At 41.1% G+C, this 14,970-nt stretch overlaps 1 protein-coding gene across 11 annotated transcripts in view; it reads right to left on the bottom strand.

Moving 5' to 3' along the window:
- KCNMA1 (potassium calcium-activated channel subfamily M alpha 1) overlaps positions 1-14,970 on the bottom strand; it is a 784,008-nt gene that overhangs the window by 154,416 nt on the left and 614,622 nt on the right. For all 11 annotated transcript variants that reach the window (XM_053584070.1, XM_053584058.1, XM_053584059.1 and 8 more), the window contains exon 15: positions 7,616-7,725. In XM_053584070.1, the coding sequence (XP_053440045.1) occupies positions 7,616-7,725 (110 nt within the window). The remainder of the gene's footprint in view (positions 1-7,615; positions 7,726-14,970) is intronic.

Here is a 14,970-nt window from a genome sequence, read left to right as displayed (position 1 = left end):
CCTGCCAACTCCCGTGTATGTGGCTGGCACCCTAGCAGCTGAGCTACAGGCCCCGAGCCGGGGAAAATATGTTTTAAAGATGAAACTTTGGCCTGGGGAAAGACTTTATGAAGAAGACTGCTGTGGCAATTGCAACAACAACAAAAATAAACAAATGGGATTTAATGAAACTGAAAAGTTTCCGTACAGCTAAGGAGACAACAACCAAAGCAAACAGACAACCTTCACAATGGGAAAGGGTATTTGCATATTTTGAATCAGACAAAAGCTTGATAACTAGAATCTATAGAGAACTCCAATTAATCCACATTAAAAAAGCCAACAATCCCATATATCAATGGGCAACAGAGATGAATAAAACCTTCTCTAAAGAAGACAGACGAATGGCTAACAAACACATGAAAAAACTATTCATCATCCCTAATTATTAGAGAAATGCAAATCAAAACAACCCTGAGATACCATCTAACCCCAGTGAGAATGGCCCACATCACAAAATCTCAAAACTGCAGATGCTGGCGTGGATGTGGAGAGAAGGGAACACTTCTACATTGCTGGTGGGACTGCAAACTAGTACAACCTTTTTGGAAGAAAGTATGGAGAACCCTCAAAGCACTCAAACTAGACCTCCCATTTGATCCTGCAATCCCATTATTGGGCACCTACCCAGAAGGAAAAAAATCCTTTTACCATAAGTACACTTAAAGTAGACTGTTTATTGCAGCTCAATTTATAATCGCTAAAATGTGGAAACAGCCTAAATGCCACCAACCCAGGAATGGATTAACAAGCTGTGGTCTATGTATACCATGGAATACTATTCAGCTATTAAAAAAAATGGAGACTTTACATCCTTCGTATTAACCTGGATGGAAGTGGAAGACATTATTCTTAGTAAAGCATCACAAGAATGGAGAAGCATGAATCCTATGTACTCAATTCTGATATGAGGACAATTAATGACCTAGTACAGAGTGAGGGGCAGGGGAAGGGGAGAGCAGAGAGAAGGAAGGAGAGAGGGGGGTGGGAAATAAATAAATATAAATAAATAATAAGAAAAAGAAACTTAAGCACTCCATAAATTCACTTAAAATGTTCATTTCTGCAGCCAGGCTAATGAAATCTATCATACAGCAACCAGGCCTACCTGGCTTCTTCCTGCACTGTGCTCAGATTCAGGTGTCTTTCTCAGATATTTTTTCAACTAATGATTTCATAGAACTTAAGTTTAACTATAATCTGCATTGGGCAAGAGGCCCAGCTTTCTCTGGGCAGTCTGAAATTTTAAATTTCATCAAATGGCTTCTTTTTAAAGATCTTTCCAGGTAAAACAGGTTGAAAGAGCAGAGGATGCATGTAGGTATATGAGAGAATGGAGAATCCTCCCTGCATTCTTAACCCAGCACAGTAGCTTCCATACTTGCATATGGGCTTGGGGACAGAACTCCTGCCCTTCAGCACAGCCAGGGAAGATCCGATCGGAGTTCCCCAAGCTACCAAGCATTAAATACTCCGCATCCAATCTGAATTTTAACTGCTCCATCAGCTGCAGAGGGACAGAAAGAGACACACCGTATTTTAAATACATCTTTTGTCCTAATCCCCTCTGAGCTGTAAAACCTGATACAATTAAGCTTTTATATTTTGCAAGTGATGAATGACTGACAAATAGGCTCACTGTGAGACTCAGAACCTGGAACGTGGTGTTCCTGTGGCAGTCCAACTGCTGAGGCTGTGGTTTCCTCCAGCGCCTCCTGCTCAGCCCCCACCGTCCCCCTGCCCTCCCTTTCCTACCTGGGGGCAGAGGGCCACATCCTCTTGTTTCCTAGTTCTCATGATAGAAACACTATCATTTCCCCCACCCCCTCAAAGTATCACATGTCAAAATAAATCTGACATGTCTCTTTCTCCTGTCTAAAAGGGAAACCAATTTGCTGTGTGTTCAGCTTCTAAGTGTGGTCTGGCATCCTGATTCCCTTCTATTCAGAATACCCCCTTCCCTCTTTCCTCCCCTCTTTAAATCCAGCCCCCTTATAAGGCACAGCTCAAAGGTCATCTCTTCCAGAAGCCTCCTCTCAGTCACCCCTAGTCCACAGGGAAGTGTCCCTGTAACTCTCAGCAGCTGCACTCCAGCTATGTGCACCCACCAAGCCCTTATCAGCGGGCACTTATGTCTCCCTGAGGTTGGGTAATAGTTCCCTTAGCCAGACGATGAACTCTGAAGGGAAACTGAGTCTTTTACTTGGCATTCACAAGTATTGCTATTAATCTTTTCCTATATATCTATCTGATCAAATCTAATTGTAGCTTCCTCTAGAAGCAGCACCAGTCTTGGCACAAAGGCACAAATATTCCAAGTTCATTAAATATCTGGTCAATTGCCTGGTGACTGCTTAACAGGAGAACTTCCTGAAGGGTAAGAGTAAATATTACTTGGAAATACAACATGTTTCTTTCCTTCTAAGCACTTACATCATATTTGATGTGCAGGAAAGAAGGGTAGAGGAAAAAGGAGAGGTAGGGGAGAGGGAAGGACATTAACCCATCCTGGAAGATAAGTATTCCTATTTCAGAGATGAAAACCAAATCCAGGCAACTGGTAACTAAAGAAGGTATACCGAAATCAGATATCTTGTCTTCTCACCTATCTAGCAAGTGGCCTGAGGGTTTGATCTCAGGCCTTTGCATGTCACAGCTCATACGCTACGGCATCATGAAGCATCCTACCCTGTTTCCCCGAAAATGAGACATCCTCCGAAAATAAGACCTACTTACAGGAAAGATAAGACGTCCCCTGAAAATAAGACCTAGCGCATGTTTGGGAGCACACCTTAAAATAAGATACTGTCTTATTTTCGGGGAAACAGGGTAGTTGGGAATCACTCAAAAACAGGACCCTTTAGGAGCAAATACCGTCTGACAGCCCTGCCTTTGCTTCCTACAGGCTTGGCGCTCACCACCTGCACCTTCCATGGTGGCCTGCAGGGGAAGGTGGCAAGAGGGAGGGAAAGGGAGTAGATGGTTCGATGGTGTTCAGATGACAATGGGTGGTGTACTCTCCTTCAGATCCCAGTGCTCTTTTGCCTTGATGTGACTGCCACACAGACCCAGAGGCAAGCCCGCTAGGTAGAACCAAGGGGAGATGCTCAGATGTTGACCCTCCTGAGGAATGTACAGGATAAACCACCATAATCTCTAACAAGACCAAGAGATGTTTTTGAGGGCTGCATCCTAAGCTTCCCTTGCTTCTCAGTATTTGTCTGCATTTAGCATGTATCTGTTCTCACCAACCTAAAACTACTTTTCAAATCCCCAGTGAAAACCCAGCTGAGAGCATGAAAGGGCTCAATGCCCCTACATATATTTCTGATCAGGCACGGGGAGAACAGTCAGTGGCCGGCCCAGCACGGCAGAGTGCTGCCCAATTCCTCTGTCCTTAGAGAATATCTACAGAATATCCCACATGAAGAAGGAAAGGTGGGAAGGAGGCTCATGCAACGGCTCCAATCTTAGCATCATCAGCTTGCAAGGTGTGGCCTACCTACAGTCCTGTGATTTGGCTAAAACCAATCAGAAACATTGCAGTGGCTGGGCCCAAAGTGAGGCATAAGAAGAGATTACACCAGAGTGTGGGGTGAAGGGCTGGAGGGAGGAAGGGGTTCCTAGTCCTTACACTTTGAATCAGAATCACCTGGTGATTATCTAAAAATGCAGATTCTCAGGCCTTGCCCCAGTTAACACCTGGCAACCGAGCCTAGATAGCGCTGTATTTAATAAGCTCCCCAGGAGACTCTTAACTAGCCGAACTTCTGACCTTCAACTACCACCTACTCTAAGCCCTTCTCAACTGTACAAAGTCCCCAGCATTGGAATCATGACTCCATAACTTGTCTACTAGGTGGCTTTGGAAGGAGCGCCTCTCTCCTCTGAGTCTCAGTGTCCTCGTTTATAAAACAAGAATCAAAATATTATCATAAACATTGTCACAGGATTGTTGTGTGGATAAAACGAGAAAATGTCGCTGAAAGGTTAGGTGGGATTTTGTACTTCTCCCATATCAGTTTCTGGTTTGAGAACAAAGAGGTATCGTCTAGTTACGCGCATGGTGCAGAGAAGTCAAAGCATACAGCTATGTGAGTCTCACCCTGGACAAGGGAGTGAATCTCTTGGCTTTAAAAAGCTAGTTTTGGGCTCAGCACCTGTACCTCAGTGGTTACGGCACCAACCACACACACCAGGGCTGGCGGGTTTGGACCCAGCCTGGGCCTGCCAAACAACAATGACAACAACAACAACAACAACAAATAGCCAGGCATTATGGCAGGTGCCTGTAGTCCCAGCTACTTGGAAGGCTAAGGTGAGAGAATCACTTAAGCCCAAGAGTTTGAGGTTGCTGGGAGCTGGCCACGTACACTGGGGCTGGCGGGTTCGAACCTGGCCCGGGGCCAAACTACAATGACAACTCCAAAAAAAAAAAAAAAAAAAATAGCTGGGCTTTGTGGCAGGTGCCTGTAGTCCCAGCTACTTGGGAAGCTGAGGCAAAAGAATCTCTTAAGCCCAAGAGTTTGAGGTTGCTGTGAGCTGTGATGCCACAGCGCTCTACCGAGGGTGACATAGTAAGACTCTGTCTCAAAAAAAAAAAAAAATTAATTAAATAAAATAAAAAATTTAAAAAGCTAGCTTTGGGGAACTTTCTTTCCCTCCTACCTCTCTTCCCACTCTCTCCCTGTTCTCATAGGGAATGACCTCAGATTTTACCCCTATATCCTGTTCCCAAATCTCTGAATTGAATGACTCTCCAGCTTGGTGATCCACCCTGTATGGGGGCATTCTGCCAGTGCAGGGGAAGAGCAAATTTATTTCTTTTCATGTTATAAGACAATATTGGCTGCATATTGTTTTAGTGCAGTGCATAATTACAGAAACTGCTCTGAAAATCTGGATATTTTATCTGTGTTTTATTATCCTCAGAATATTCTCCAATTCTTTTTCTTCTCCATGAACCAGCTTAAAATATATTTTGGCGTCCTTTATGTCATCTTGAAATTAAATAGCCAATTCTTACTGTAATGAAAATACTTATGCGCCAGCCTGGTGATATACAACACTACACTCTAATTACGGCTGTGCTTTAATTAACCTGAATTGAAGAGTGTTATCATTAAACTGCTGGTAACTTTGAGTTATGGCTTTTCTTTAATTTAAAGTAGAAAACACAGATAATTAAGCCTCCAGATAATCAAATGCTTGAGGAGAGCTTCAATGTTTTGGGATGTTCCTAAATCTCATTAAATGTCCTTTCTTTATTGATTATTTTTACCTCTGCTGTATCATTGTATTAAAGGAATAATAGTGCTAAGTTGAACACATTCTCACTCACATCAGAAGTGTGGGGGTTTGGTGGTGGTGGTTGTTATTGTAGAAGCTTTACTGAACAAATCCTAAATTGTCTGTCAACAAGGTAGGTCTGAAGGTGTTTTTTTGTCCTTCCTGGGACATGTTCTAAATAGGAAGATCAATCAAGGGAAATATTCCCAGCAGCCAGTAGCCCTTGGCTCTTGGGCCGGCTCTGAGGCCAGTGAAATTCCACACCACCAACTGAGTCAGGGATGAAAAATCCAGTCTACAGGGCCAGGCCTGGATTTATGTATAGATCTGGCCAGATCTAAGGTATCAGGAGGGCAGGGACTCTACTAACCCCTTCCCTATAGCACAATGGAGCCAGCAGAAATGCAGGCTCCATGTCATCACATCAGATTTTTGAAAAGAAGAAGAAATCTAGTTTGTATGTGACATACCACTATTTTGAAATAACAGCAACAAGGTTTTAAGAAATTAAACACTGGGTAAGGCAACTGTGTGAGTCAAAGGTACCTTCTGGGTATCCCCGCGAGAGCCTCTAGGGAGCGCAGTCCTAACCCTTCAGATTACCCTTCTGGAAAGGAACTGACTCAGATCCCAGGAGAATAAGAGAGGGGAAGCAGAAAGAGCCAGGGAACACCCTTGTCAGACATAAACACTAGTCAAGCCAGAGAAACTCAAAAGCCAAGGAAGGGGGCATCACAACTCCCCTGCTAATGCCCCAACACCATAGGAGTCCCTGCAGGGGCTGGCAGCTGGGCTGTGTGCTCAGACCACCACTGTATTAAACAGCTGAACCTTCAATTGCCTTTTTATAGAACCACCCTCAGTAATACATCCTGCCTTCCTTGGGGCTTTCTATCCCAGGCAGGCCAAGCTCCAAAGTGGAGTAAATCCCCTGTGACAGTCTCAGTGTTCCAGGATCCAGTGTCTCTGAATGGTTAACTTCTTTCCATGGCAGGAAGAGAAACAGCTCTTAAAGAAAGGAACACATGGGAGTTACAATAGGGCATCCATTTCCAGAAAATAACTCCTTCCGAATCAATTACCTATTCATTTTTCCAGTCCATTTAGCATTTAAACTTTCGCTTAGAGACAGGGTGAGAAATTTCAGTAAACAGACAAACCATTTGGGAGCGCTCAGGGTCTGGGCCCTGGGACTGACAGTGCACCTGCTGTGTTCACTGACAGGAGTCTCCAGGTACACATGAAGCTACCAAGCGCTCTGTCCCCCTTCCTGCCTTATAAAAGAAAACTGTGGTCCAGAGGAACCCAGGAGCAGCCGGGACTGTGCCCTCCTCTATTGTAAAGGTGCTCAGTTTTGTGTTGGCATCCTCAGAACTCCCTTTTGGGAAGGTGGGTTTGCTTTATAAGCTGGCAGAGAGGGCAGGCAAATGGCTCTCCTTTCTCAGCCCAGTGAGTTCCTACACTTCCGTTTCTTCCCAGGTTTATTAGTGAGGCAGTTTATGGTGTCAGTAGAGCAGACTTAACTGTTTCACCGTGTTCAGGTAGTTTGTGTTTTCATAGAGGACAAAGCCCCCATATGACTTAAACTTAACCTCTGAGATTAAGATTAACCTCCCCTGAGTGGGGAGGAATTGAGGCATCATCAGAAGTCATCCCCCATCGGTGACACCTGTTCTATCCAGAAAGGCCATGGCAGGCTAGGACGGTGCTCACTTTGATACACCCTGCTGAGCCAGTAGAAAGAGAAGCTAAGACTTGTTATCATTATAACATGGAAGTTGTTAGAATGCGAGGGCTAAATTGCTAAGACGTTTTCAAGGCCTCTTTCTGTACATTTGGTTCCACATTTTCTTAGCAAATAGTGAAAGCACTTTTAATGCCTTTATTTCAGTATCTTCTCTGATGTCTCTGTGGTTGGAAGGCAAATTAAAATTCCTTTCATCCAGGGGCTGGCAAGATTTGTTTTTGCCCTATTACAATCAGAGAGCCAAGGGTGCATGTGACTCTTCATAAATGTGTCTACATCACAGGAGACATGAGGGATAACTGTAGTTCCTAAGTTAGTACAAATACTGGATCCAAAGCCAAGGTTCTCAGGAATCTTGGAGGAAAAAGTGAGGCCAGTGAAGTGGCCAAGGCAGGGACTATCACATAGGGCTGAGCTCACAGGACACCCCAGCAATAGCCAAGTGCCCCAACTGTGCTGAGCAGAGGTGGGTGATTTTCTTGCAAGAGGCACATTAAATACCCCAGAGAGCCAAAAAGCATCTAAGGAAGGGTCACTTACTCACAAACAGTAGGGAAGGACAGACCCACGAAGGCACTGGAGAGATATTCTGTATACATTTCATTGGAGACCCCTTCCAAGTAGTATTTCTGCCAGGTGTCTTCCTCAATCTGAGGGAAAAGAACACAGGAGGAGAGTTTAATATATGGCCACACGCTGTCAAAGGGAAACTTGAGTTACATCCTCTCGCAAACAATTCAATGCTCTCATTAGACGATGACAACATTCCCCAACAACCAGGAGCATAACCAGGAGCACCACCATGACACCTGCATGAAGCTTTCAACAACCCTGAATGCTTAGGCTTGAAGTATGCACCCTATGAAGCATCACTTCTTTTTTAACCTGTGTGATTTCTAAGATTATGGAGACGTGGGTGCTTACCCACAACACGGATGGGCAAGTAAATTGACGCGCCATTTTGGAGAGCAATCTTGCAACTGATAATCAAACTTTGTAAATGTATATGCTCTTTCACAAAGCAATTCCATGGTAAGTATTCATAGCAAAGAAGCAAGTGTACAAATGTACAAAGATTTTATAAGAATGTTCTTTCTACTCAAGAAAAATTGGAAATAACCATAAATGGTACACTTACACAAAGGAATATTGAGAAGCAACTGAAAACTATGATGAAAATGTGTATCTGTTCATAAAGAAATTATGTAAAAAGGCACATTACAAAAGAGTGTGTACTGTCTGAGCCTATTTAAAAAAAAAAACAAAACCCTATAGTTATCTGAATGTTTGTAAAGCCACAAAAAAATCTAGAAAGCTTTATACCAAAACACAAACAGTTGTTATCTCCAAGTGGTAAAATGATACTTTTTCTCTATAGATTTCTGGAAGGTCTAAGGCTTTTACAATGGACACTTGTGTATTACAATGGAACAATATATTTCTACTTTGGAAAAAAACAAAGATTTTTTTTCTGACCCCACAGGGAATATTGCAAACAGTAAAATATACTTTCAGAGAAGTCTTTTCCCAAATTTCACTAAGATATGTATACTTTCCAATCAGTCAACTTCAGCTGGTTTTCCCAAAAACCCCCTTCATGCCAGGAATTTCAAGAAGAATTTCACATTGGCATCAATCTTTGGAAATTAGTGAGTTACAGGAAGAATGCTGAGCTCCTCTGGGGGTTAGAGATCTCTCTGGCCTCAGTGAGGGAAGGAAGGCAAACTTGGGTGTCCTTGGTTATCCCTAGGCCTCAGCACCCCAGGCTTCACTTCCAGTGAAGAGGAAGATGACAAGAAGCCACCCAGCCAACAGGAAGCAGCTGTTTACAATTTCTTGTGCTGATCTTACATTAAAAGGCATCTTGCCTGTGGCTGATCAGTTAACTGGGAGAAATGCAACCCTTGGATTCTAAGGTGTCATGGAAACAGTGGGAAAAGGCATACCTACTATCTCCCTGCAACACTCTTGACATACAAAAGCCAGAAAAAAATCTCAAATAAATGGAGTGTTCCCTGTCTCTATGCTATTTGTCTGCTCCGTGCACGGCCTGGGTGATTAGATTATGTAGGTTAACCTCATTAGTTTGAGCTGCTTTCAGCCAGCTCCCACAGGTTAGACATTAGCTATGCAATGCTGCTGGGTATGAGCTGTTTGCTACAAATCGGTCTTCCCTAGAGTGAAGTCTTTAAAAAAAAAGTCACTCAACCATTTCTATTGCTAAACAGTATGATTTTTTAAATAAAGTGCAATGTGTTTAGCTAAGCAAGAACTTTTTAATTTCTCCAAATCATGAGATCTCAAGAATTTTTTCCAAACTAAATATGCTTGACTTATAAGCAAAGGTCACTAATTCTAATTGGAGGAAAGCCTCGTCTGCATTAGTAAAAATTTTAAAATTATTCATAATATTTTAGGAAAAATACCAGTAAAATTTTTTTGTACTGATGAATACAGTACAAAAATTATAAATTTTTAAATTATAAATCCACATAGCAAAGCTTTATGGGAAAATAGTATTCCTGGAGTAAAAGAATTCAACCTATTCCTTTAGCAGAGATGTTTCTTTTATGATGTGTTGTTTATGTTCTAATTGAAGGATTACAACTGATTTCACAAATAATGAAAACACGAACCTTAATCTTAATTATTATTGATTGTTGGTGGTATTTTTCATTCATATGATTTTAATTTTTTTAAGATATTACCAATATTTTCATACCTCTATGTCCTAATGGAGTTATGCTTTAGATCAGATTTTATTGTACTTGAGTTGGGGAATGGATGATTCATAGGATAGCAACATTATCCTATAAAGCAAAAATGGTTTCATTGATTCATTCATTCAGCAAATATTTACTGAGCATACTTTTTATCTTAGAACCTGTTCTTTTTACTGATTAAATCTTATTTAAAACTAGTATTTACTTTCCCATATTTTTCTCCTTGCCAGGAAAAGCATAAGATATATTTGGCTATGACATAGCTGACCAGATATATCTGACTTTTATTGATTTTTCCACATCTCTTTCCCTGCAAATTTGTCTTTGTGGCTTATCTGAAATACTTGGGGATAATTGGGAAAAATGTACTGAACATTCTGGAAAGCAAAATGCCCCTTCCATGTCCATATGCCAATTCTTGGGCTGTATCCACACACTACACATAGTAGTGTTGGGCTAACTAGAATCAACAAATCCAGTTGTCTTGCTCCTCCAAGATTTCCACATCTTTAAAACTATTTCCATACGGACAGTCCACATGTTTTGGAGGTTTCTGATAAAGACATTCCACAAAACAAAGAGCTTAAAATGGGTAAGTGAATTACATTATCATCTTTTCAAAATACGCAGGCTGTTTGTGGGGATGTAAGACGGTGCAGGCACTGTGGATAACAGCACCTGTGGCTCAAAGGAGCAGGGCGCCCGCCCCATTTGCCAGAGGTGGCAGGTTCAAACCCAGCCCTGGCCAAAAACTGCAAAAAATAAAAAATAAAAAAATAAAACTTAAAACTGCCATGGTATTAGCAATTCCATTCCTGGACATATCACCAAAAGAACTGGAAGCAGGGTCTCAAAGAGGTACTTGACCATCCATAAGAGATCAAAACGCCCCAAGTGTCCCTGAACATCTAGATGAGAAAATAGACACAGTGTGTCATATGCATACAAGGGGATATTATTAAGTCTTAAAAAAGAAAGAAATTCTGATAGATGCTGTAATATGGAAGAACCTTGAAGGCATTCTACTAAGTGGAATAACCCAATCACAAAACACCAAATATTTTATGATTCCGTTTGTAGAAGGTACCTAGTGTAGTCAAAGGTGGACACAGAAGTGGAATGGTGATTGCCAGGGGCTCAGGGGAGACAGAACAGGCACGCCTTGTTTAACTGGTATACCGTGTCAGTTTTACAAGATATGAAGCCTTCTGGACATGGTGGTGACGGTTCACACCCACATGAATGTACTTAATACCACTGAAGTATACACTTAAAAATGGTTAAGGTATGGGCGGCGCCTGTGGCTCAAGGAGTAGGGTGCCGGTCCCATATACCGGAGGTGGCAGGTTCAAACCTAGCCCCGGCCAAAAACCAAAAAAAAAAAAAATGGTTAAGGTAGTGAATTTTATGTTATATGTATTTACACAATTAAAAATTGAAAAAATCCATTTGCATGAGAGCAGAAGAATCAGTCCTTCTAATCAATACAGAAACCATTTAATTCTTAAGGGCAAAAATGACAATTCATGCCAGAACAAGGACAGGAACAGACTAGTCCCATCAGATGAGTGAGGAGTGAGACCCCAGCATCAGGACACTGCAGGGTATCACAAACTCAGGCAGCAGAACTGCAATCTTCACACCCATGTGAGGGTTTAAATTGTCACCTCCTATCAAGGTTTACCTTCCAGGTGTCCAGCATGATCTCTTTTGACTTACTTTGAAAAGGCAATATAAGGCCAGGTACACTGGCTCACACCTAACATCCTAGAACTCTGGGAAGCCGAGGCCAGTGAATTGCCTGAGCTCAGCAGTTTGAGCTCATCCTGAGCAAAGTGAAATTCCCATCTCCACTAAAAAACCAGAGAAATTAGCTGAGCATGGTGGTGTACACCTGTAGTCCCAGCTACTTAGAAGGCTGACACAAGAGGATCCCTGTTGCCCAAGAGCTTAAGGTTGCTGGGAGCTATAATCCCACAAAACTCTAGCCCAAGCAACAGAGTGACACTCTCAACAAAAAAGAAAAAAGAAAAAAAAAAAAACGAAAGCTGAAAATGTTTTCCAGATATACAATCATATCATCTGCGAAGAGCGAAAGTTTGATCTTTTCTGACCCTATGTGGATACCCTTGATCGCCTTTTCTTCTCTAATTGCGGTGGCTAAAACTTCCATTACAATGTTAAAGACCAATGGAGACAATGGGCAGCCTTGTCTGGTTCCAGATCTAAGTGGAAATGATTCCAATTTAACTCCATTCAATATGATATTGGCTGTGGGTTTGCTGTAGATGGTCTCTATCAGTTTAAGAAATGTCCCTTCTATACCAATTTTCTTAAGTGTTCTGATCATGAAGGGATGTTGGATGTTATCAAAAGCTTTTTCTGCATCAATTGAGAGAATCATATGGTCTTTGTTTTTTAATTTGTTTATGTGCTGAATTACATTTATAGATTTACGTATATTGAACCAGCCTTGCGACACTGGGATAAAACTGACTTGGTCATGATGTATGATTTGTTTGATGTGTTGCTGGATTCTGTTTGTTAGAATCTTGTTGAATATTTTTGCATCTATATTCATAAGTGATATTGGTCTATAATTTTCTTTTCTTGTTGGGTCTTTTCCTGGTTTGGGGATCAGGGTGATGTTTGCTTCATAGAATGTGTTGGGTAGTCTTCCTTCTTTTTCAACCTTTTGGAACAGGTTGAGTAGTATAGGTACTAATTCCTCTTTAAAGGTTTGATAGAATTCTGACGTGAAACCATCTGGTCCTGGGCTTTTCTTTTTGGGGAGATTTTGTATGGTTGATGATATTTCCGAACTTGATATGGGCCTGTTCAACATTTCCACTTGATTTTGATTAAGTCTTTTTTTTTTATTTTTTTTATTAAATCATAACTGTATACATTGATATGATCATGGGGCATCATACATTCGTTTCATAGACCATTTGACACATTTTCATCACAATGGTTAACATAGCCTTCTTGGCATTATCTCAGTTACTGTGCCAAAACATTTACATTCTACATTTACCAAGTTTCGCAAATACCCCCGTAAGATGCACCACAGGTATGATCCCACCGATCCCCCTCCCTCTACCCACCACCCCCCTCCCTCCCCTCCCTTTCCCACTTCTCCCTATTGTTAGGTTGTAACTGGGTTATAGCTTTCATGTGAGAGCCCCAAATTAGTTTCATAGGAGGGCTGAGTGCATTGGGTACTTTTTCTTCCATTCTTGAGATACTTTACTAAGAAGAATATGTTCCAGCTCCATCCATGTAAACATGAAAGAGGTAAAGTCTCCATCTTTCTTTAAGGCTGCATAATATTCCATGGTGTACATATACCGCAATTTATTAATCCATTCGTGGATGGATGGGCACTTGGGCTTTTTCCATGACTTAGCAATTATGAATTGGGCTGCAATAAACATTCTGGTACAAGTATCTTTGTTATGCTGTGATTTTTGGTCTTCTGGGTATATGCCCAGCAGAGGAATTACAGGATTGAATGGCAGATCTATTTTTAGATCTCTGAGTGTTCTCCATATCTCTTTCCAAAAGCTAGTGGGAATGCAAATTGATTAAGTCTTGGAAGGTGACGTGCTTCCAAGTAACGGTCAATTTCCTTCAGATTTTCGTATTTCTAAGAGTAAAGTTTCTTGTAATATTCATTAAGGATTTTTTGGACTTTTGAGGAGTCTGTTGTTATTTCGTCTTTGTTATTTCTGATTGATGAGATTAGAGATTTTACTCTTTTCTTCCTGATTAGGTTGGCCAAAGGTTTATCTATTTTGTTGACCTTTTCAAAAAAACAGCTTTTTGATTTATTGATCTGTTGTATTATTCTTTTGTTATCAATTACAAAACTCTTAGAAGTGATTAAGGAATACAGCAATGTCTCAGGTTACAAAATCAACATTCATAAATCGGTAGCCTTTATATATACCAAAAATAGTCAAGTTGAAAAAACAATTAAGGACCCTATCCCATTCACAGTAGTGCCAAAAAAGATGAAATACTTGGGAGTTTATCTAACAAAGGACGTGAAAGATCTATATAAAGAGAACTATGAAACTCTAAGAAAAGAGATAGCTGAAAATGTTCACGAATGGAAAAATATACCATGCTCATGGTTGGGAAGAATCAACATTGTTAAAATGTCCATACTACCCAAAGCAATATATAATTTCAATGCAATCCCCATTAAAGCTCCACTGTCATACTTTAAAGATATTGAAAAAATAATACTTCATTTTATATGGAATGAGAAAAAAACCTCAAATAGCCAAGACATTACGCAAAAATAAAAACAAAGCAGGAGGAATCACGCTACCAGACCTCAGACTATACTACAAATCAATAGTGATCAAAACAGCATGGTACTGGCACAAAAACAGAGAAGTAGATGTCTGGAACAGAATAGAGAACCAAGAGATGAATCCAGCTAATTACCGTTATTTAATCTTTGACAAGCCAATTAAAAACATTCAGTGGGGAAAAGATTCCCTATTTAACGAATGGTGCTGGGTGAACTGGCTGGCAACCTGTAGAAGACTGAAACTGGACCCACACCTCTCACCATTAACCAAGATAGACTCTCACTGGATTAAAGATTTCAACCTAAGACATGAAACAATAAAAATACTAGAAGAGAGTATAGGGAAAACCCTTGAAGAAATTGGGTTGGGCGAGTTTTTTATGAGAAGGACCCCCCAGGCAATTGAAGCTGCTTCAAAAATACACTATTGGGACTTGATCAAACTAAAAAGCTTCTGCACAGCCAAGAACACAGTAAGTAAAGCAAGCAAACAGCCCTCAGAATGGGAGAAGATACTTGCAGGTTATGTCTCCGACAAAGGTTTAATAACCAGAATCCACAGAGAACTCAAACGCATTAGCAAGAAAAGAACAAGGGATCCCATCACAGGCTGGGCAAGGGACTTGAAGAGAAACTTCTCTGAAGAAGACAGGCACATGGCCTTCAGACATATGAAAAAATGCTCATCATCTTTAATCATCAGAGAAATGCAAATCAAAACTACTTTGAGATATCATCTAACTCCAGTGAGACTAGCCTATATTACAAAATCCCAAGACCAGAGATGTTGGCGTGGATGTGGAGAAAAGGGAACACTTTTGCACTGCTGGTGGGACTGCAAATTAATA

The sequence above is a fragment of the Nycticebus coucang genome, chromosome 3, assembly GCF_027406575.1.
Source record: "Nycticebus coucang isolate mNycCou1 chromosome 3, mNycCou1.pri, whole genome shotgun sequence".
In the NCBI taxonomy this organism is placed as follows: domain Eukaryota; kingdom Metazoa; phylum Chordata; class Mammalia; order Primates; family Lorisidae; genus Nycticebus; species Nycticebus coucang.
Note: the sequence above shows the minus strand (reverse complement) of the source record. Positions and strands in the feature narration are given on the sequence as shown.